The 21,451-nt window shown below is 39.0% G+C and overlaps 2 protein-coding genes across 2 annotated transcripts; one reads left to right on the top strand and one right to left on the bottom strand.

The window, feature by feature from the left end:
• Positions 1 to 4: 4 nt before the first annotated feature.
• tp53rk (TP53 regulating kinase) lies at positions 5 to 2,921 on the top strand. Its single transcript, XM_081358290.1, has 2 exons — positions 5 to 291; positions 2,019 to 2,921. The coding sequence occupies exons 1-2, from the start codon at positions 63 to 65 to the stop codon at positions 2,489 to 2,491; spliced, it is 702 nt and encodes a 233-aa protein (XP_081214416.1). The 5' UTR covers positions 5 to 62; the 3' UTR covers positions 2,492 to 2,921.
• A 1,406-nt stretch (positions 2,922 to 4,327) lies between these two features.
• On the bottom strand, positions 4,328 to 19,874 carry serinc3 (serine incorporator 3; the record flags this gene model as incomplete). The annotated part of the gene is made up of 10 exons (XM_081357652.1): positions 4,328 to 4,466; positions 7,920 to 8,147; positions 9,169 to 9,370; positions 10,019 to 10,109; positions 10,264 to 10,433; positions 10,539 to 10,676; positions 11,368 to 11,447; positions 11,609 to 11,802; positions 18,444 to 18,605; positions 19,845 to 19,874. 10 exons carry the CDS (start codon positions 19,872 to 19,874, stop codon positions 4,328 to 4,330), a joined length of 1,434 nt encoding a protein of 477 aa, XP_081213778.1.
• Positions 19,875 to 21,451: the final 1,577 nt, after the last annotated feature.

The raw sequence follows: 21,451 nt of genomic DNA, 5'->3' as shown, positions 1-21,451 counted from the left end.
GTGTATTTCCGGAAGCAGAGAGAGAGAGAGAGCGCGCATGGGTGCATGGGTTATTTTTAAACATGGCTCTGTCAAACTCACTAAAAGCGAGTGTTCCGGCGTATTTAAAAGAGGCACAGCTGATTAAACAAGGCGCAGAAGCCCGTGTCTATCGAGCTACGTTTTTGGGGCGGCCCGTGGTTATAAAAGAGAGATTCACAAAATTATATCGCCATCCTGAAGTCGACGAGAAACTGACGCGCCGCAGAACCACGCAGGAGGTGCGATCCATACTGCGCTGCAGGAGAGCAGGTGAGTGCACTAGATAGGGCACCAGATCCAAGAGAGCAGGTCAGTGCACTAGGTAGGGCACCAGATCCAGGAGAGCAGGTCAGTGCACTAGGTAAGGCACCGGATCAGATCCTCGCAGGAGAGCAGGTCAGTGCACTAGATAGGGCACCAGATCAGATCCTCGCAGGAGAGCAGGTCAGTGCACTAGATAGGGCACCAGATCAGATCCTCGCAGGAGAGCAGGTCAGTGCACTAGATAGGGCACCAGATCAGATCCTCGCAGGAGAGCAGGTCAGTGCACTAGATAGGGCACCAGATCAGATCCTCCCAGGAGAGCAGGTCAGTGCACTAGATAGGGCACCAGATCCAGGAGAGCAGGTCAGTGCACTAGATAGGGCATCAGATCCTCGCAGGAGAGCAGGTCAGTGAGTGCACTAGATAGGGCACCAGATCCAAGAGAGCAGGTCAGTGCACTAGATAGGGCACCAGATCAGATCCTCGCAGGAGAGCAGGTCAGTGCACTAGATAGGGCATCAGATCCTCGCAGGAGAGCAGGTCAGTGCACTAGATAGGGCACCAGATCAGATCCTCGCAGGAGAGCAGGTCAGTGCACTAGATAGGGCACCAGATCCAGCAGAGCAGGTCAGTGCACTAGATAGGGCACCAGATCCTCGCAGGAGAGCAGGTCAGTGCACTAGATAGGGCACCAGATCCTCGCAGGAGAGCAGGTCAGTGCACTAGATAGGGCACCAGATCCAGGAGAGCAGGTCAGTGCACTAGATAGGGCACCAGACCCAGGAGAAGCAGGTCAGTGCACTAGATAGGGCACCAGATCCAGGAGAGCAGGTCAGTGCACTAGATAGGGCACCAGACCCAGGAGAAGCAGGTCAGTGCACTAGATAGGGCACCAGACCCAGGAGAAGCAGGTCAGTGCACTAGATAGGGCACCAGACCCAGGAGAAGCAGGTCAGTGCACTAGATAGGGCACCAGACCCAGGAGAAGCAGGTCAGTGCACTAGATAGGGCACCAGACCCAGGAGAAGCAGGTCAGTGCACTAGATAGGGCACCAGATCCAGGAGAGCAGGTCAGTGCACTAGATAGGGCACCAGACCCAGGAGAAGCAGGTCAGTGCACTAGATAGGGCACCAGACCCAGGAGAAGCAGGTCAGTGCACTAGAACGTTCCTTCCCATTTCAATCAACAGCCGTTACGGCTGCAGGAACCGAGCATGCGCAATCTTTTTTTTTTTTTTTTTATGTATAAAATAAAATGAAGTATTGGCTAAAGCATTATAAGCCATGAACCGAACCAAACCAAACCAGCTTCAAGGTGAATCTCAACAGTAACTTACTTTGATTTGAAGGCATTTAAAAATCAGACAGAGGTACAGCAGCACTGTGTACTTGAAAGCTTTAATGAGGAAAGTAACTGTTATGAGTATTACTTGATGCTATTAATAATGTGATTTTATTTTACTTTGAAAACACTCCAAAATAAAGTCATATACAAATGTCTCAATTCATTAAAGGTGCAGTAAGCAATATCTGAGAAACACCAGCAATGTTTCCATCCAACTTTTTTTTTTTTTTTTCATCATTCGTAATAAAAAACGATGGAATAAAGTGCCAAAATGCAAATCAATTCTACAAATGTGTATAAAAAATGCACATTTGACCGGTTAAACACAATTAGATGCGATAGACTAATTAAATCTACTCTGATCACTTGTTGGTTTGCTCTGTCCCAGGTATCAACGCGCCTGTCGTGTACTTTGTTGACTACACCACTCACTGCATTTTCCTGGAGGATATTGTCCACTCCGTGTCAGTAAGAGACCACATTGCATCAGGACAAACCCCACAGCACCTCCAGGCTCTAGTGGACAAGATCGGTGAAGTCCTGGCTCAGATGCATGATGAAGACGTCATCCACGGGGATCTCACGACCTCCAACATGCTTCTGATCCCCGGAGCTGAACACCAACATATTCACCTGGTTATGATCGACTTCGGCTTGAGTTACATTTCTGCTCTGCCGGAAGATAAAGGAGTTGACCTGTATGTGTTGGAGAAAGCTTTTCTCAGCACTCACCCCAAAACAGAGACTTTGTTTGAGAGACTTCTGAAAAGTTACTCGGCTTCATCCAAAAAGTCCTCTGCGGTCATCAAGAAGCTGGACGAGGTTCGGTTGAGAGGACGGAAGAGGTCTATGGTCGGATAAAACATATTTTGGTGCCACACAAGCTTTTTTTTTTACAAGCTTAATTAGTAGTTTGCTGTAAGAAATGTAAAGTTAATATAAATATAAATATGAATGTTCTTGATTCATAATAGACTGATTCATAAATAGACCCTTAAATGAAGAGACCTGTATTTACACATGGAAAGCCTTTGATTATTTTTGGAAAATGTGTTTATAAGGAATGTTGGTCAAAGATTGGTCATGTTTTTCTTACAGTAGTGTTAAATATAATGCAATAATTGCCAAAAAATGACAGCTGAATATTTTGAACCCTACTAAAAATACTAAACATGTAAATAAGCTTCTCAACAGGTTCAGCTTTCCTCTAAACATGTGTAAATGTAACCAATAAAGAATTACATGAAATCAATAATATGCATTTTCCGGTATAAAAACGTGACAAATTTTCATAATCTCCAAATATTTGTTGATAATGAGACACACACTTTACATGATCACTAATTTTCAATTTAATTTATCTCTATATCTAAAAATATAAATTTAAAATAGATAATTGGAAATACACTATTAAATATACGAATGCTAATACAGTAATGCATTGTACTTATAATACAAGAATTCTCCTGGTTGTACAAAAAAGCTTATTCATATACAAAACATATTTGCATCCTCAAAGAAAATTTTGCAGTTTCTGTACAAAACATGCAGTAAAAGATACAAAAATAAAAAGAGCAGTCCGTTTAGCCTGACCAATAGAAATAAGATACCTAATGGTAAATAAAAAATACAAATTCGCCATCATAAAAAAACTAAAGCATTAAGCGGAGATGAAAAGATAAATAGGTAATTGCGACTTTTTATCTCACAATTTAGATTTTTTCTCGCGATTGCGAATTTACATCGCAGACAGAAATACCATTTCTCACAAATTCAGATTTTTTTCTCAGAATTGTAAGACTTAAACTCGCAATTGCGAATTATAAAGTCAGAACGGCAAGATATAAAAAACACAATTCTGGCTTTTTTTCCTTCGCAATTGCAAGTAATTTGAAATATTAACAAGTTATAAAGTGTATTGCGAGGTATAAACTCACAGTTCTGTGAAAAAAAAAAAGTAATCTCACAATTCTGCCATTTTCTTAAAATTGTGAGTTTACATCTGACAATTCTGACTTTATAATTTGCAATTGTGAGAGAAAAGATGTCATCCCAATTACCTTTTTATTTTTTATTGTGTACAGAAACAACCTTCCATAGCACAGAGAACATCCTAACCACACGCTAAGGTTAATAGGCAAAATGTTCCAAAAACAAATTCCTTTAAAACTTTAAAACTCTAATACATTAAACATATAAAAACAAATAGAAAAGTCCTGTCATGAAACTCTAGATGGCACAGGCTGATGGGTCTTTAACCCAATCTTCTTGCAATCACATCATTCTCTATAGGGCACCGCTGATTGGTTTCTGCTGTATCAGTAGCCAATGAGGTCGCTGCTCAACATTCAAATACTTGGTCAACATGTGCTGTAGCAGTTTGCTGCACGCCTTCAGAAACCCTCCACCTTCCCCAGCTCCACCTGTGTAGATCTGCTATGGGTCATTCATGTACGCTATATTGTACAGCAGCAGCAGTGTGTCTTACTCGCTCACAGCAGTGTGTCGTGTGTGTACTGGCGGTAGCAAGTCCCGAACTTGCTCTACAACAACAGCAGCAGCAGCAGATCTACTCCGCCAAGACCAAACATGTTAACATTGTCAGAGCCATTACCATGCGTCACACTCAGAGAGTTGTCATGACAGAAATATTTTCATATAGCATTAAGGTTGCAGGACATTGCTGCAGAAATGCCTCTATGTGAAGTCTCTGTTGGTGAGAATCATGGGAGCAACCAGACTCCAGGTGTATAACGTGAGACAGACCCAACTGGAGGAGATCTTCACCCACACTGCTGGCCACTTGCTCGTCATGGCACTGTACTCTGCATCAGGACTGGGGTGACAATAAAATCAATTATCACTCGGTTAACAATGGTTTTACAAAACGGGCCGTATTCACAAAGCATTTTATCTTACCACTAGGAGTACTCCTAAATCACTCTAAAAGATTTTAGCTAGGAGTTTTCTCTTAAAAGTTATTCACAACGCCTTTCAGGCCTACTCTTAAGGCCCGTTCACACCAAGGACGATAACTATAAAGATAACGATAAAGATATAATTCTAAAAATCGCTCTCCATATTAAAGAATAACAGAGTTCACACCACAACTATAACAATAAAGATATGAGGAACGATATCGTTGGGATCACTTTCAGAACGATTTTTTTCCAGCTGTCGAACGATAAAACACTGACAGCCAATCAGAATCCATTCTAATTTAAAGGTCTCGCGCATTTAAAATGGATCTGGATCATCCGGGCGCGCGCGTGCTTAGAATAAAAAGACCGTTATCGGTCATTGGTGTGGATGCATATATAGTTATCTTTATCGTTATCTTTATAGTTATCGTCCTTGGTGTGAACGGGCCTTTAGTAAAGAAAAATGACAACTCCTAAACTAAGAGTGAGTCTTCGTTGCTATGGATGACGTCATTACTCACGCTTGACTGAAGTGACCACCTTGATTGGCTGATGATTGTAACGCGGGAATGATTCCAAACACCTCCCCTACGATGATGAGTGACAGGTCTGAGAATGCGTGCCCTACACAAGTAGCGCGAAGGAAGGAAGATGCCTATAGCCTAATGAAACATATGGATTGATGCAATATCTTTGCAACATTATTGAATTAATCTGTCACTATATGCCTCTGCCTACGTTTGCAAAGAGAAGAACATTTTAATTTTATTCACAATGAAACGTTTTGTTGTTGGTGGCGTTATTGCGTCCCTAGTTATGCCTACAATGCAAAATTGTTCCCTCGCAATTGGAAGCTCCTGTAGCCGCAGCATACGTATTTCAAAACATCGCAACGTGAAATGCCACAAAAAGCGGTTTGTGAATAGGTCTTGTGCCCCGTCCACACCAGCGTTTTAGCTGCGTATTAGAATTGATCTCCGTCCACATTAAAACGACTGAAAACGCGGATCACGTGACTATTCACCAACACTGCGCATGCGCGTGCCGGTGTAAACCTAGAGACTTTCAGACATAGACAGTAAAAAAATGCTTTCAAACATCAAAATGTCATTTATTAATATGTATGTGTGTCAAAATTACATATAAACATCCTTTCCTATTCTATTTTGCTTGGAAACGCTTCCAACACGTGTCGCATGAAAAATAGGCGTCGGTTCTATTTCTAGCATGTTTACCGCGCGAGCCACGCCTGAGACGTGGCAGTTTATTACTGTAAGAAACTGTTCCAGCGGATAAAGTTTACTGAATATTACCTGTGTACTCCATGACTGATGACACCCAATCATAGAGCCGAGCATGAGCCTCTGCGTCATCGTTTCTAAAGTCCTCCGTTTTGACCTATTTTTTTTACAGTCTATGGTTTTGACCCGTCCACACTAAAACGCCCTCCGGAGATTCAAAACGAAAAACGGGTCGGCAGCGTTTCTAAACTTCTCCGTTTTGGGTCTCCGTTTTTGCCGTTTTAGTGTGGACGGGAGGTGCAAACGTAGCAAAAGGTCTCCGTTTTTAAACGAAAACGCAGTAGTGTGGACGGGGCCTTAGTGAGTTAGGAGTCCTCTCGACTTCTTTTAAGCCAGGGAATGACAACTGGCGGCCCGCGGGCCAAAACTGGCCCGCCAGCAATATTTTCTGGCCCGCCGGATTTTGGAAGTCCTAAATTCTGCACAAAACTCTTCCACTACTTGAGAAAAGCCGTAGTCGCGCGACGATTTCACCGCCACATACTGTGTGAAACACCCATAGGTGGAATCATGCGGCGCGGGATTACATTTTAAAGTATAACTGTGCGTTCACACCGGACGCGAATAGCGCGTCAAATTCGCGCCTGCCGCGTCTAGTTATACGCTTGACCACTTTGTGTCCATTCGCGCATCAAAAGACGGTAGCGGTCAGAACTCTGGTGTAGGCTACTTTGGACGGAGCGGGCGGTCTGACTGACAATAGCCCACTCCCGACATCTTTTGACAGCGCATCCGCACTTAATTCTGACCACCTGTACACCTATGAGGAGCTGTTTGGTACTGAAACCATTGTCAGTCAACAACATTCTTTTTTTGCAAGGATGTATGAAATAGTTCGGCAGAAAATAGCCTACTTCATTTGTCAGTAGGGCAATATGATTTTCGTTTATGTTGCTTAGAAATTTGAGTGATAGGCTTTGTCCTATTTAATTTATGTTAGGCTATTTATATTTCATAATTTTTTTCTGTGGCATTTTTTTTCTCTGCTGACAGTACAATGTTACAATAGCCTAATATTTATACTGACACGAACACAATTTTTGTATAGCATTTATTATAGGCTACTTAATCTCATTCTTTCCGTTAGAGACATTTGAATGTGAGATTATGGAAACGAGATCTAAATTTTGCGGACCCGTCAGGTCGGGAAATAAAGCGGGTGAACACCGAGTGTATTTTAAGCGGTTGCTGAATAGAACCTTGTGAGAGCGGGACAGAAAAAAAACAGTCCCGCGCAGACCTCCTTAAACCTTAGGTGTGTATGTGTGTGTCCAGAATAAATAATAATAATAAAAAAAGGAATAATAAAGTTCAAAAGTCGGACTGTAAGCGAATGAGGTATGATAGCTATTCACACCTTTATTAAAATGTCTGTAATCTGTTACCACAATAGTAGCCTACTTGATCTGTTTAAAATGATTTCCTTGATATATGCCTAAGGTGTTAAATTAAAAATTAAAAATCAAAATTAAAATTTGTCTAATCCAGTAATTAATTTTTTCTATTTTTGATCTGAGCACAATCAGAAAATCAGAAAACCCATTGTTATTCGTTTTTTCATTTTAGTTCAGGAAATAAATAATGGAAAAACAAGTCGTTTTTCATCTTTTTATTTTTGGTTTTAATTTGAAAAAACGATTGAACGAATGATCCACGGACGGTGACGGACCCATCATATTCCGCGATTATAGGCCTATATAATAGTATTTAATTTATATCCATAGGCCTACTCTGTGTAGCTGGCCCGCCATCTACTGGCTAAAAAAAATATTGGCCCGCGGCCAAAGTTACTTGCCGACCCCTGTTTTAAGCTGTCCCAGGCTCAGGTGCTACTTTTAGGGCTAAAATGCTTCGTGAATTACTCTTAGTGAAAAAAATTAGGAGTCCTAAATTAAGGAGTGACACGCCCATTATTTTTAGGAGTTGCTCCGAAATTCGCCAGTTAGGAGCTACTTTTAGCCTTAAAATTCTTTGTGAATACGGCCCCAGAACTATATGAAACGCCTGCTATTGTGTGTGTGTTTTAGTAATGACTGGGAAATGTTGTTGCACTGCCGTCACACACACCTGTACCAGTTGGTGAGGGTCATCATGATGTAAAGAGACGCCAGGAACAGCATGAAGTGAAAGAAAGCGTAGCTATACTGAACAGTGTCTCGTTCATTGTCCTCCACATGTAATGGTGTTGAAGCCTTTTCTATCTCAGGACTTCCTGAGCCGCTGTCATCCACGACGCTGGTGTCTTTAGCGGCTAACGTCAGTTTATTAACTTGACTGGTATTGGAAGAGCGTATACTGCCAAGAAAAAAACAAAACAATTTAGGCTCTTTATGACATCAGCATTTCAACTCTAATATGGCCCATCTGGATGCTTATGTTGTGATATTAGAGAGTATTAAAGGATTAGTTCACTTCAGAATTACAATTTCCTCATCATTTACTCACCCCAATGTCATCCAATATTTTCAGGTCTTTCTTTCTTCAGTCGAAAAGAAATTAGGAGAATTATGGAGAAAAATCCTGGAATGTTTTCCTCAAAAACTTTTAATTTCTTTTCGACGGAAGAAAGAAAGACACGAACATATTGGATGACGTGGGGGATCAGGAACTTTCTATTCTGAAGTGAACTAATCCTTTAAGGTATTCAAGCATGTTTATTAATCTGTTTATATAAACTAACAGTCAAAAGCTTGGACAAACGGCTTCTGGAACAAGAACAAATGTAGGGCGGGGCTTGATTTTGTCTGTGGGGAATTGATTGGATAGTTGTGGTTTGCTATTGGTGGATCTCATGTGAGTGACAGGTTGCCCCGCCCTCGTCATCAGAGAAGAGATGCTGCAAGAGGGAGGGGAGGTTATTCTGATTCAAAATAAAGTACAAAAAAAATAATGACGTGTACAGATATAGTCTGCCATAGTCCATAAAAAATAAGAACTGTGATTTCATGGTGACTTCACTGCTGATGTGTTTAGTGGCGTGAGGGCGGGGCAACCGTTCACTCACATGAGATCCACTAATAGCAAACCACAAGCATCCAATCAATTCCACACAGACAAAATCAAGCCCCGCCCTACATTTGTTCTTGTTCCAGAAGCCGTTTTACTTGGATATATGACACGAAAGAGAAAAAAAGAAAAATCGCAATTTCTGTTTCAAGTTGCCTTTAACAGTGAAATAAATAAAAGGGGAGACCAAATACTTTTTTTTTTTTTTTTTACTTAATTTTCTAGGGAAAATTGCTAATTATTAGGGAAAAAGTCCAAGGGTGCCAATATTTTTGTCAATGACTGTATAAATCCAACAAAAAACATATACCTTGAATACAAAATGCAGAGAATAAAAATGGCCAGTCCGACGATGCTTTGAGCGTCCCACCAGCGCAGGTATGGGGCCGACGGCACAGCTTCCTCGGTGTCGATGATGATGACGGCAGTATGGTTCTCAATCTCCAGCGGGGCGACTGTGGACGACGTGATCTGCTGGATGATGCTGAACAGATTCGGGTTGCATGTGCGGTCTGGAGGTGAGGGATGGACACAAATAAAAACTGTCTAGACCTTGACAATACCTAGCATTGAAAATCAACTGAAATAATTTTTTTCAAGCTTATCCGCTTGTTGGTCGTGACATCATGAATACTGTTCCCTGGTCCAATCCTATACAAACTTAACAGTCTTTAATGGGCACTATATATATATATATATATATATATATATATATATATATATATATATACTGTGTATATATATATATATATATATATATATAATATATATATTTGAAGAAGAGTTTAGATGCAAAAGCCTCTAAGTGCCATCTGAAATTTTCTTCTAGAATGATCATTTTTATAAAGCTTGTATATTTAAGTTGAGTAATTTCACTTAAATGACAATTAATAGGTAATTTGCATTGCCATTTAAGTGAAATTATTAATTATTGAACTTAAATATACAAGCTTGATAAAAATTATCATTCTAGAAGAAAATTTCAGATGGCACTTAAAGGCTTTTGCATCTGAACTCTTCATATATATATTACACACATTTAAGATGCAAAACTCACTATGTGCACTATGTGGTCTCTAGGCTCACGGCGTCCTGGACACCAAATATTTTAGTGACTCCTAAAAAATGTAATGTATAAAAACTCTTGTGAAGCTGCTAACCTGGTTCATTGGTCATGGCTGACCAGGTAAGGTACATGGTGTACAAAGTCATAATGGATGACTGGAGAAGACCAGATCTGGGCTGGTAATCCTAGAATCACATACACACACACACACAATTAAAATACATAAATCAGGAAAAAAACATGAACTTGAAATATAGATGTAATTACAAGGGAAAACTGTATGGCATGAATACATTTATATGGCTGGTACAGACGAGTAAACATTTTAACAGCAACTACCTGAATTCTGGGCAGTACAGACAGAGCTGAAGCTGTGACACATATCGACATGTTGAAGATGATGAAGAACTTGTTAAGCACGCATCCCTCGGGCCGAGTGTAGATGTTATAGCAGAGAACGGCAGCCGTGAAGGACAGAATATAGTTCAGTCCTGTTACCGACAGCAAGGCTAGAAGCAAGGGTCATAAAATTACTCAAACTTACATTATTCACTCTCACAAAATATTCAGCCATGTAGAATAAAAATCTTTACATGTGTAACATATTTACCCACCTATATACCACCTCTTTGTGTTTTCTTTTTCCATTTTATCAACCCAGGACTCATTCCACGAGTGGGCAAAGTCAATAAGCAAAACCAGTTGAATCAGAATAAAGCAAAAGGCTCCGCAGGTTCCCACAATAAACCACACTAACAAAAGAGACATCCAAAATGAGATGGGCATAAATATGAGTTATGAAGGCCTTCAGGTAAAAAGCATGTTCAGCATTTGGCCATTCAACTGAACTACACAATAAAAAGAAAATCAGTACGTAAAAAAGATATGATGCATTACATTGTTTTTACCACAGGGATGCTGTTAGGAATGACATTAAAATGTAAACAACAGCAATGTTATGAAATATGCCAATACTCAATAATTAGTTACATTTATTAATAATAATAACCAGAAAAAAATCATCCACCAAATAATATTATCCATATAGTTTTAATGGTTTGTCTTTTGACATAAGGGTGAGTAATTGAAGACAGCACGTTCATTTTTGGCTGAATAGCAAAAGGTCAACATCAAAACTAATGATTTCCACAAACACTTTATCCTTATTATTAACATGTAATCTCATCACTGGCAAAGATTCAACTGAAATTATTATTGGCTTTGTTGTTTTTTTACAGAGTCTAGGACTCACAGAAACAAGGGTGACTTCTACCACAACATATTGCAGTGATATCTGATATTATTTAATGTCAGATATCAACACAGACATTGCATTCAAGATATTCATTATATTTAATATATCTGTGTATAAATTAGCCATTTCACAAACGGACTATTTTACAACCAATTCGATCCGATTTATAAAATGAGTTGCATTCTTACTCCGGGTAAAAGGCTCGTCTGGAATATAAAAGGCACCAACAGTGACAGCAATCATGACTGCAATCTTGAAAAACCAGAACCTGATGAAATATAGAGAAGTGTTAAAATATATCTCAATAGCTTCAAAGCATGGCAAAATACTAGTATTAAAGCAGCAAACTGGATTACATTTATTGGAAATTCTAGTTTATAATCAGGAAAATGACAGTTGTAATTTGGGTCCATATTTCAATGGACTAACCCATTGTGGATTGCAGCTCTGGGACCTCGGCTGTTCTTCACATTGATCATGAGCAGAGAGAAGGTGAGAAAGAAGAAACTCATGCCACAGCAAACCCGGTACACAGCCTTATAACCAACAAAAATCTCACATTGGACATTGGCCTCAATTCCTGGTATACTGGAGCCTGTTCCTCCATAACAAAAACCAGGGATCTAAGAATGAAGACATGAAATGTTGAAGTTAGTATTTTTGTCTTAAAGAGGCCATATTATGCCGCCTTTCAAAGTCCTGACTTTTGTTTTTGGACTCTGCTAAAATAGGTTTTCATGCTTGATTTTTCATTATTTCCCCATATTCTCCATTGTTGCAGCTCCTCTCTTCCCAGTCTGTCAGTAACGCTCTGGGTGCGTTTCCCAAAAGCATCTTTAGCCAACTATGTTCGCAAGTTCTGTCGTTATCAGCATAAGGGGCTTTCACACCAGATAGGAATATAGGAACTCATAGGAACTTCTAGTTTTAGGAACTAGCCACCAGGGTGGTACCCCAAGAACTAATGGTTCCCCTAAGAAACGTTTTCCGGGTAGGAACTCTGAAGTGACGTAAGCCACGCTATGTTGTGACTTTTATTTTGACGGCGCTGAGAACGCCAGAGCCTGAGCAAGCAGCGCTCGCATTCTCCGTGTTCATTAGTTTTCGATCTGTCTAACAGTCTTGTCTAATACGTTATTAGACAGAACTGTCAAACATGAACAGCATGAACAAACATAATGAAAAGTTATCAGCGTTTGCTGTGTGGTTGATGTCAAGTGTTGCTACTGAGTAGGGTTGCCAAATTTCTGAAATGGAAATAAGGAACGGGGGGGCATTTTTTTAAAAATAACCCCTGAAATGATGACTTCTGGTGAATATTGTGGAAACTAATTGATATTTAGATAAATATATTTTATACACTATAGCAAGCATATTATAATAGGCCTACAACTTATTAGGCCTATATATTTATAGAATAGTAAAGTAGGCCTAATCAATATACAAAACTGAACCACATAGATGTGAAATATAAAGGCTATCATGATAATTTTGCCAACAATGAACCATGGATTTGTTTAGTTTATAATACGTTTTATTTTTAATTTAAACAAAATAGGCTATATCATTCAAAACTCATCGGCTTAGACTGCATTTGAAGAAAAATAAACAGTTTTCTGTAGCCTTGTGCGAACTTATGCAATAGAATTAGACTTCTAGAATGTCCTTTCCAGTGCAAAAAATAATATTTTTAATGTAATTAGCCAACATTTTAAGGAAGTGTAGTGCAAATATCTTTATATAATTATACTTCCATTATAGTTAACTTTCTTTCCAGTGCAAAACAATAATACATAAAAAACAGCTAATAAAGAAAATATAAAATATTGCACTCAAATACTGCATTCAAGCAACACAACACCCGTATGTACATTTTTGTGCTCTTTTCTTTTTCGCCGGCTGCTCGGAGGTAGTCATTTTTACATTTCCCGCTGTTGTCACTTGTCGTCATCGTTGCTACGATACGTGACTCACAATGACTGAAACGACCAATTAAAAGGGCATTCTCTGATGATGTTCAAAAATGTTAAAACGCTACGCGGATCATAGACAAACAGGGGGAGAAATTAATATCTACCTCACCGTCTGGGGTTTTTTTTCTTTCTTATCATAGTCTTCGTTCATAGTCTGATGTGTCTGTCATGGATTTGCACTGAATTGATTCTCAAAAATACGGAACAAAGTGCGTTCCGTATCAGTTCAATACGGAAAAGGACTTTTATGTGTCAAATACGGGACGATTCCGTATTATACGGAACGGTTGGCAACCCTACTACTGAGCAGAAATGCTTAATCATGTTTGTCTTGGTCCTCTCAAAGTCGCGTTGGATTTTCTCCTCAGCGTAAAGTTTAGGAGGCCCATCTATCACTGTTTTCCATGTTCGTAGAGTTCATTTCTGGAGTAAATATATAAGCTATAACAGAGCCCGTCTACGGAGAGCCTGCCCACTCCCTATTAAGCTCTATTGTACCGAATTTTGGTTGTAGTACCACCAGAGTTCCACTGGGGGCGATCGCCATGAGTGCAAAATGAATGGGAGTCAATGGGGCTAGACAGCTAAATGTGTCTCTTTCACCCGATTGCCGTTGATAAATCTCAAATCTGATTGTAGATTTTGCAAGTTCAACATGGGTTTTAGGTCGAAAGTTGAACGAACGAGTACTTATGTCCTTTCGTTTTCTTACAGGTTGGGTTGTTGTTGCCCATAACACGCTAGCATTCTGCTAATGAACGCTGATTGGTCAGTGAAGGACTGATTACGACCAGAGATACCGCTTGATGGCATCGTGTCATCCGCAGCGGGACCAGAAACAAACAAAACAAAAACTCTTCTAACAAGTGTGTTTACCTGTGTCAGCTGTGTTGTCGATGCCTCGAGAGAAAAGAAAGTGCACAGCGCGAACGCACCAGAGTGACTGAAGGATTGCCGTGAAGCAGTATCTCTGGTCGTACATGTATATGACGCCATTGACACTTTAAAAGACTTTTTAAAGCAAATACGTGACTCAAAAAAATCTAACACCCAGCAATGTGTAATTTATTTGCATCTCCTTTCGAATACAACATTCAAATTACAAGACAAAAAATTATATCCTGAGAAAAGTGGATTTTTATTGGTATAGCGCCATAGACCTCCATTCATTCTGCACTCGTCCTGTGAGCGCCCTCATATGTACGGTGGCCCAGTAGTGCAGAACACATCGAAATGTAAAAAGCAAACATAAGTTCACAACACAACGGAAACAAGCCACAACACAACGAAATAAAGCCACAACACAACGGAAATAAGCCACAACACAACGAAATAAAGCCACAACACAACGGAAAATCTACAACACAACGAAATAAAGCCACAACACAACGGAAATGCTCCCGACCACTAGAGGGCTCTCGGAGCCCGGTAAAGTTAGTTTTCCTAGCCATTGTTCTATAGAGTCAGCAGTCTTAATATATCAATACCACGATTAGTTTTAACAGTGTATATAGACATAAAATATTACTTCAAAATAACCTACATGAATTATAGCTGCGTATTTGATTTATACTCGAGAACGCTTGGACGCGCTACCACAGCGCATGATCCATAAGGGAACGTCTGGCAATTCCATCAAGTGGTTAAAACGTATAATTTATTATAATATAATTTGATAAATAAAAATAAAAAACATTTGTTGAAATAGGAAGGTATTGGCACAATTCCACCTATAATAAGTCAGTCTGGTCACTAGAACCACAAGCTTTGTGACATGATAAAAGAAAAAAAAAACTTTTACAGAAATTTCCTAAAAAAAATGTTTACTGTAAATACATGAAGGGTATTGGAAAAAAGTCACCTGTATTAAGTCAGTCTACTATCAAATACAATCAAGCTTTGGATTTTGAACATGTCTGTTTTTGAATGTTAAAAGTAATTTTAATTAATACAAATTATACGTTTTAACAACTTGGAGGAATTGGCAGACGTTTCCTCTGGGATCAAGCGCTGTGGTAGCGCGTCAAACTAACTTTATCGCGCTCCGAGAGCCGTCTAGTGGTCGGGAGCATTTCCGTTTTGTTGTGGCTTTATTTCGTTGTGTTGTAGATTTTCCGTTGTGTTGTGGCTTATTTCCGTTGTGTTGTGGCTTTATTTCGTTGTGTTGTGGCTTTATTTCGTTGTGTTGTGAACTTATGTTTGCTTTTTAAATGTCGTTGTGTTGTGCACTACTGGGCCACCGTACATATGGAATCAGAGAGGAACTGCAACCAGTTCAGAAGCCGGAAGTGTACTGAGAGTGAAACTTCTCGCCATATTAGACATTCTCTGGCTATAATCTGTGAGTTTACACAGCTTTTTTAAAAATGGCGGGTGCTGGTGTTTCGCGTGGATTCGGCCAATCAGCGTACACTAACGTCACGGGTAGTTCCTATAGTACTGGTTTAGACCCGACTCTGAAGCAGGAGCTAATAATGCCTCGTTTCCACTGAGCAGTCCGGTACGGTACGGTTCGAGTCTGTTAACCATGATCTGGCTAGCGTTTCCACTGCCAACAGTACCCTTACTTGATAGGCGTGGTGTTTCGATCAACGTCATTTTCGCTCGAAGAAGAACATAGTAAACTACAATGGATGACATGCAGCAGATCTTGTTCTTGCTCCTCGACATGTTTGTCACAAGAAGACAAGCGCTGACATTAGGCTTTTCTCAATATCAAGTACGCAAAGTTTGCACACGCCATGTGCGACTCCTACATGCAAATGGTACAGCGCGTCGCTCTGCTAACTGTTACTCCGGTTATCTCTGTTAACTTGCTCTGTACATTTTAAGCAACAATAAAACGAAATCTGTAATAAAACACCACTCTGCCTCTTTTCGTTTTTATTTAAATAAATTAAACATTATAGGGACACAAATGTGGTTCATGCGGAACGCATATTGATTATTCACTGCACGTTATACGTTATTCTATTTATAACAAAACGAAATTTAAAACACAACCCTAACGTTACCTCTTTTCGTTTAAATAAAAAAAAATTAAACATATTCCAGGCAATATATGCGTTTGTACAAATGTTGCAATAAACATCAGTGATAATCTTGTAATAAAAAAATGACAAGAAACCATATTTCTTTTTGTAAAATTTCAGTTTTATCAATAATAGCCTATATAAAAGTTTAAGTAAAAGGTACAAGAAGCTATACAATAAGAAATAAAGCAAACAATTCAGTCAAATATCCAAATGCAGCGCTCTAGTCTAACATTAGTAAAGTTAAATACAAATAGCCTATGAAACTAAGCCTAGCCCTCAGCCAAAACGATTGACAGGGAACTCATTATATATTCACGAGAGCAAAGATCGCCCGTTAGGTCTACACAAGACGAATTATATCTCATGTTTAACCACTACCGTCGGAGTAAGCGACGAACGTCAGAAGATTAGCCGACGAAAGGCTCATCCAGCCGGGAAACATGAGCGCCGAGCCCCGCTGAACGCCTGGATATCACAACCGGGGGAAAAAAATAATCATTTTTATAAATAAACCACAGATTTGAGCTTTAAACAACTACATTCTCGCCTGAAAAACTCTTAAAATTACATTTAGTGATACAGTAACAGTAGTATTATATTAAAGTCCCCATGAAATCAAAATTGACCCTATTTACTTTGTCAGCGCATATTACTAGTCTTGTGGTGAACAATTAATCCGTGCAAGAAAATATTTAAAAAAAAAATTTTTTACCATGGTAATCTTTAATCAAAATCTGAAAATGCCCCTCCCCTCTGCATTGGAGGACCTTCTCTGATGACGTAGGTTTGAGGAATTGGTTTGGGCAACGCTTAACCACTCCCCTCAAACCGTTAGTCCGCTATGAGCGAGAGATGGAGAGGAGGAGCGCTAGAGTAAAACCCTGCCCTCTGTTCAATATTCCTTTTCACTGGGAAATACGTCATAACACTGGAGAAAAGTCGTTTGCAACTTCCGGTTCACGGGGACTTTAAACTGTATATAAAAAAATGGCGCTCCTTATGTTGTCATTCCCCTTGTAGCACGCGCAAGTGACGGTTCTCTGTCAACCAATCAACGTCCTGCAGTGAGTCTAGCTCCACCTTTTAGTACCGTTCCACTGTGCTAGGTACCCCAATGGAAGGGTACCTAAAAAGTGGTACGGTACGGTTCGGCATTTTGGTACCATTCACAACTTTTGATAGTGGAAACGCAAATAAATGCGTACCGTACCGTACCGTACTGCTCAGTGGAAACGAGGCATTAGTTCCTCCAAAAAGAGTTCCTAGAACTAAAATCGTTCCTAGTTCCTGCAGTGCGAACACACCAAAGTCCGAGAACTTCCGCCAATAGTTCTAGGAACTATGAAAAGGTTCCTCCGGTGAGAAAACCCCTATAGTTCAAAGACTCTGTGTCTCCCGAAAACATATTTCTAATAAACAATCGCAAACAGCATCGCAAAGTTGTGTGTTTGGAACGACAGCTCTCGACCTGCGGTTAGAAGCAGAGTTTCTTGTTTGCAACACATGTGGACTCAAAATAAGCAAGCTGACATTCAGGACAATTTATTTCTTTTATTTAGAATACATACAAATGTCATTTACGTCTTTTAGTTTGTCAAGAGATTTAAAGTGTCGTTTTTGAAGAGTGTGCGCATGTGCGAAAGTGCTATAGTGCGTTAAAACGAGCCTATGATTGAATCTACAAATAAAGCAAAATTAGAAATAGTCCTCAGATGCCATGTCCGAAATTTAAAGCAAAACATCTAGTGTTAATTCGATCTCAAACAGATTCATTAAAAGAAGTTATTACTCCACCACCTGCGTGACATCATTAATCAGGCCTGGTTGAACGACCAATTTGCGACAGTACGGTTTCGTAAAACAGCTAGCTGATTTCTTCAACTATGCATCGTACTATGGTAGTAAAGTAGCGAATTACTAGTTGTCTGGGAAACACACCCCTGTTTAGTTCCTGTCTCTATGAAGCCCCTCCTTCTGAAAAGCACACTGTGCTCTGATTGGTCGGCTGGACCAGTGTGTTGTGATTGGTCGAGCACTTCGAGCGTGGTTGGGAAATGTCAATCTTTCATTGTCAAATCATCTACAAACATTATTTGTTTGTTTATCCTCTTTTATCTCAGCATATAAGAGACAGAAGTCTTGTTGAGTGTCTGGTTAATAAATTCACTAATGTAATGAGCCCATGTCAGTTTCTTGGTGTACATTACTTGAGTTATTTTATTATTTCTAACCCTACTAAATATGCTTCTTTCTTACTCTTTTAAGTTGTTGTTCAACACCAGGCGACAACATCACACAGGCAATGATGGTGCCGAGCAGAAGGATGAAGGCATACATGATTCGGGTCACAATGGAGTTCTTGATCTGTGGGCAGCATCGACACCTTAGACATGCTACACAGTTGCAAAGGCAAGAAACCTGCAAAAAAAAGAAGAAGAAAAAGCCATAGATAATTCAAGTCAGCCATACTGTGCATACAAAGGCAACTTTAACCGTTAATGTATATGTTTAATTATTGTTTATGTCGACAGTCCAAAGAGACCATAAATGTGTTCTTGAAAGAACATATGAAAATTAATATGAATACATATGAAAGTGCAATTCAACTGGCCGGCTGCCTGAGACAATAAACAACGGCAGACTATACTTAAATAATTATTTAATCAGCTAATAAATCCAATACTAATAGGATGACTTAGTGTTTGTAATCTATATTCCTATTTTCAGTGAGTGTCAGCGATCACCATCAAAACTTTATGAGAAGATTCTGATATGTCACAGAAAATTAGGCAGTTTCAAACAAATTTGCACTGGAACAATCAGACAAGTATTGATATATAGTATAAACAAATATGTACACAACACGTTTGTTCATACTGTATATATCAATACCTGTCATTAACTGATTACAAAGCAGCCTACTATGTAGATATAAAAAGAGAGATACTTGAACTTGATTTGCCTTGACAACACCTGCACACAGGATACGGAATTGATGGACGTTAATATTTATAATTTAATGTTAGCCTATTAAGACTTGAGCAGGAGGTTTAACACTGTTTATTAATTAGACACTAAGATTTGAAACAGTCAGCTGATGAGATCTGATCTGAGCTCAGTCTGTTGTAAACAACTTAATACTACTGTCACCTTGAGAAGTCATGTGCACAGCAGCACTATCTTTGTGTAAATAATAATGCGTGGTAAACATCTTTAATGATATTCTCAAGAAATGAGGCCTGTTTAATAACATTACGTATAATTCATCATGTCTTTAATATTATTCAAAAGAATTCACCTACTGTAATAATATTATTTAACTGCAATACAGTCTATAATCGTATGTAATGTCCAATGAGAATTATAACGCATCAGTAACAGAGCAATCTGAACGACCATCACAAAACAACCATCAACAGAATGTAACGGCCGTGACGTAACCGAACTGACCCAGTGTCGCGCGCGCTGCTGTCAGAGGAAACAATGACTAATCCAGTTAAGCGCGAGCGTAAGAAACGGATTTTCTTGACCTGTCCTGCTTTCATTGACGTTACACATGAATGAAATTCCTTTGATTCGAGAACATTCATTATATTACCAACCGGAGAAAAAAAAAGTAAATATATATGTCTATACATAAAAAGCAAATCAACTTACCCAACTCAGGGTCCCCAGCACAGCACCCATATCTTAACAACAAACCAAGAGTCTTCAAGAGACGCAATGCCACTGATCTCCTGTTAAAGTAATGTGCGAGTCATTTCAGAATAATAACTAAGCCAATAAAACAGAATTGAACATTTCATGCTAGCAGAAATTCATGTAGACATCAGATGCGCCTGTGTTTGAGTTCTTCTGGAATGACAGGTGGGAGATCCGTCACGTGACCAAACATCATTTATATTAATTAGGCTTTGTGACGTCTACCTAACAGGCCTTACTGATTTGCTGAAAGGGAGATGCACTCCAAAAAGCTAACCATTAGCTCATGAATATTAATTATTCTATGTGTCTGACAACGTTAATATTCATAAGCAAAGCCTTCGTCATTGTCGGATTGGCTACCTTGACTGTTAATTTATTTATTGCTAGATTGCTATGAATGAGACAATGTTTCACAAGAGAATGTTTCTGTTTTACGTTCCTAAAATGATTTCCTCCGCGGCTATATGAAATAAAGGAAAACTAAATGATAAGAAACATTAACGGAGTCGTTTTTAGCATATTAGGCAAAGGATTAAGAGTGAATGTGTGCATATTGTGAATTGATTTATAACTGGGTCACCAGGCTTTACTGAAATTTACCTTTGAGTAAATTTACATATACTAAAAAATGGAGCCTATAAATGATGCTGTTAAGATGAAGTTGTCGCACTTTATTAAAGATTGTTTATTTCTGAAAAACAAGCCAAGTTTTATTAAAAATATATATAAAAAAATAAAAAAATAAAGGCTAATGAACAACTTAATGCCCATGAGGAACTGTATGGATGTTTGACCACTTACTGAGAATATGATATTGCACTTGTGAAAACCCTGATTTCCCCTTAATAAAATGTAAATATTGCATGTTTAAAAATTAATTATGTAACAGAACCAGAACCTGTAACAAGACTAAATACCAAAAGCGACTGGGTGAAAAAATAGAGTTGGACAGAACAAGACAGAATTTCAATGATGTTCTCATGTTGAGATTTCCGTGGAGCTTTACTGATATCCAGAGGTGAAATTGTGCAACTGACTCAAAACTGAATGGCTACATTACAACACGACTGTCTAAAATCAAAAAAGTATTGTGGCAGTGCCATGGTCAGGGTTGTCGTCCACTTTTTTATGCCCTTCCCTTGCTAACTTCCCTCCGTCTCGTTCACTCGGTGTACATAATTGCTTAAAAAAAATTATATGAATATGAAAAAATATATAGTGAACAAGACACCAAAAATACAAGTTATTTAATTCCATCCGAAAGATGCGTTTCCATCGATTTTTACTTTAATGTAGACATGTATTTTAGATCACATATCCCATAGAGAGATCACGAGTTTGGAAATGTTCACACATACTGTAATTAACACACCTAAAGACATCAGAGTTTCAAGATCAAACATTTTAGAAAATAATACATGAAGGCTGTTAGAACCAGTGGTTCCCAACCATGTTCTGGAGCCCAAAAAAGCATGATGGGAAATGCTTGATTGCATAATACAGCCTTGTTGTAAAGCATTACCAATCACATAATCATAATCCCATTTTGCAAGATGTAG

Source organism: Scardinius erythrophthalmus (genome assembly GCF_964197995.2).
Source record: "Scardinius erythrophthalmus genome assembly, chromosome: 25".
Classification (NCBI taxonomy): Eukaryota; Metazoa; Chordata; class Actinopteri; order Cypriniformes; family Leuciscidae; genus Scardinius; species Scardinius erythrophthalmus.
This window is presented reverse-complemented; position numbering and strand designations above follow the sequence as displayed.

Excerpts from the sequence above, each read along its gene's own strand:
- tp53rk (XM_081358290.1), top strand. The coding sequence starts at position 63 with ATGGCTCTGTCAAACTCACTAAAAGCGAGTGTTCCGGCGTATTTAAAA. Across the intron at positions 292-2,018 it reads ACTGCGCTGCAGGAGAGCAG|GTATCAACGCGCCTGTCGTG; the intron begins GTGAGTGCACTA and ends GCTCTGTCCCAG.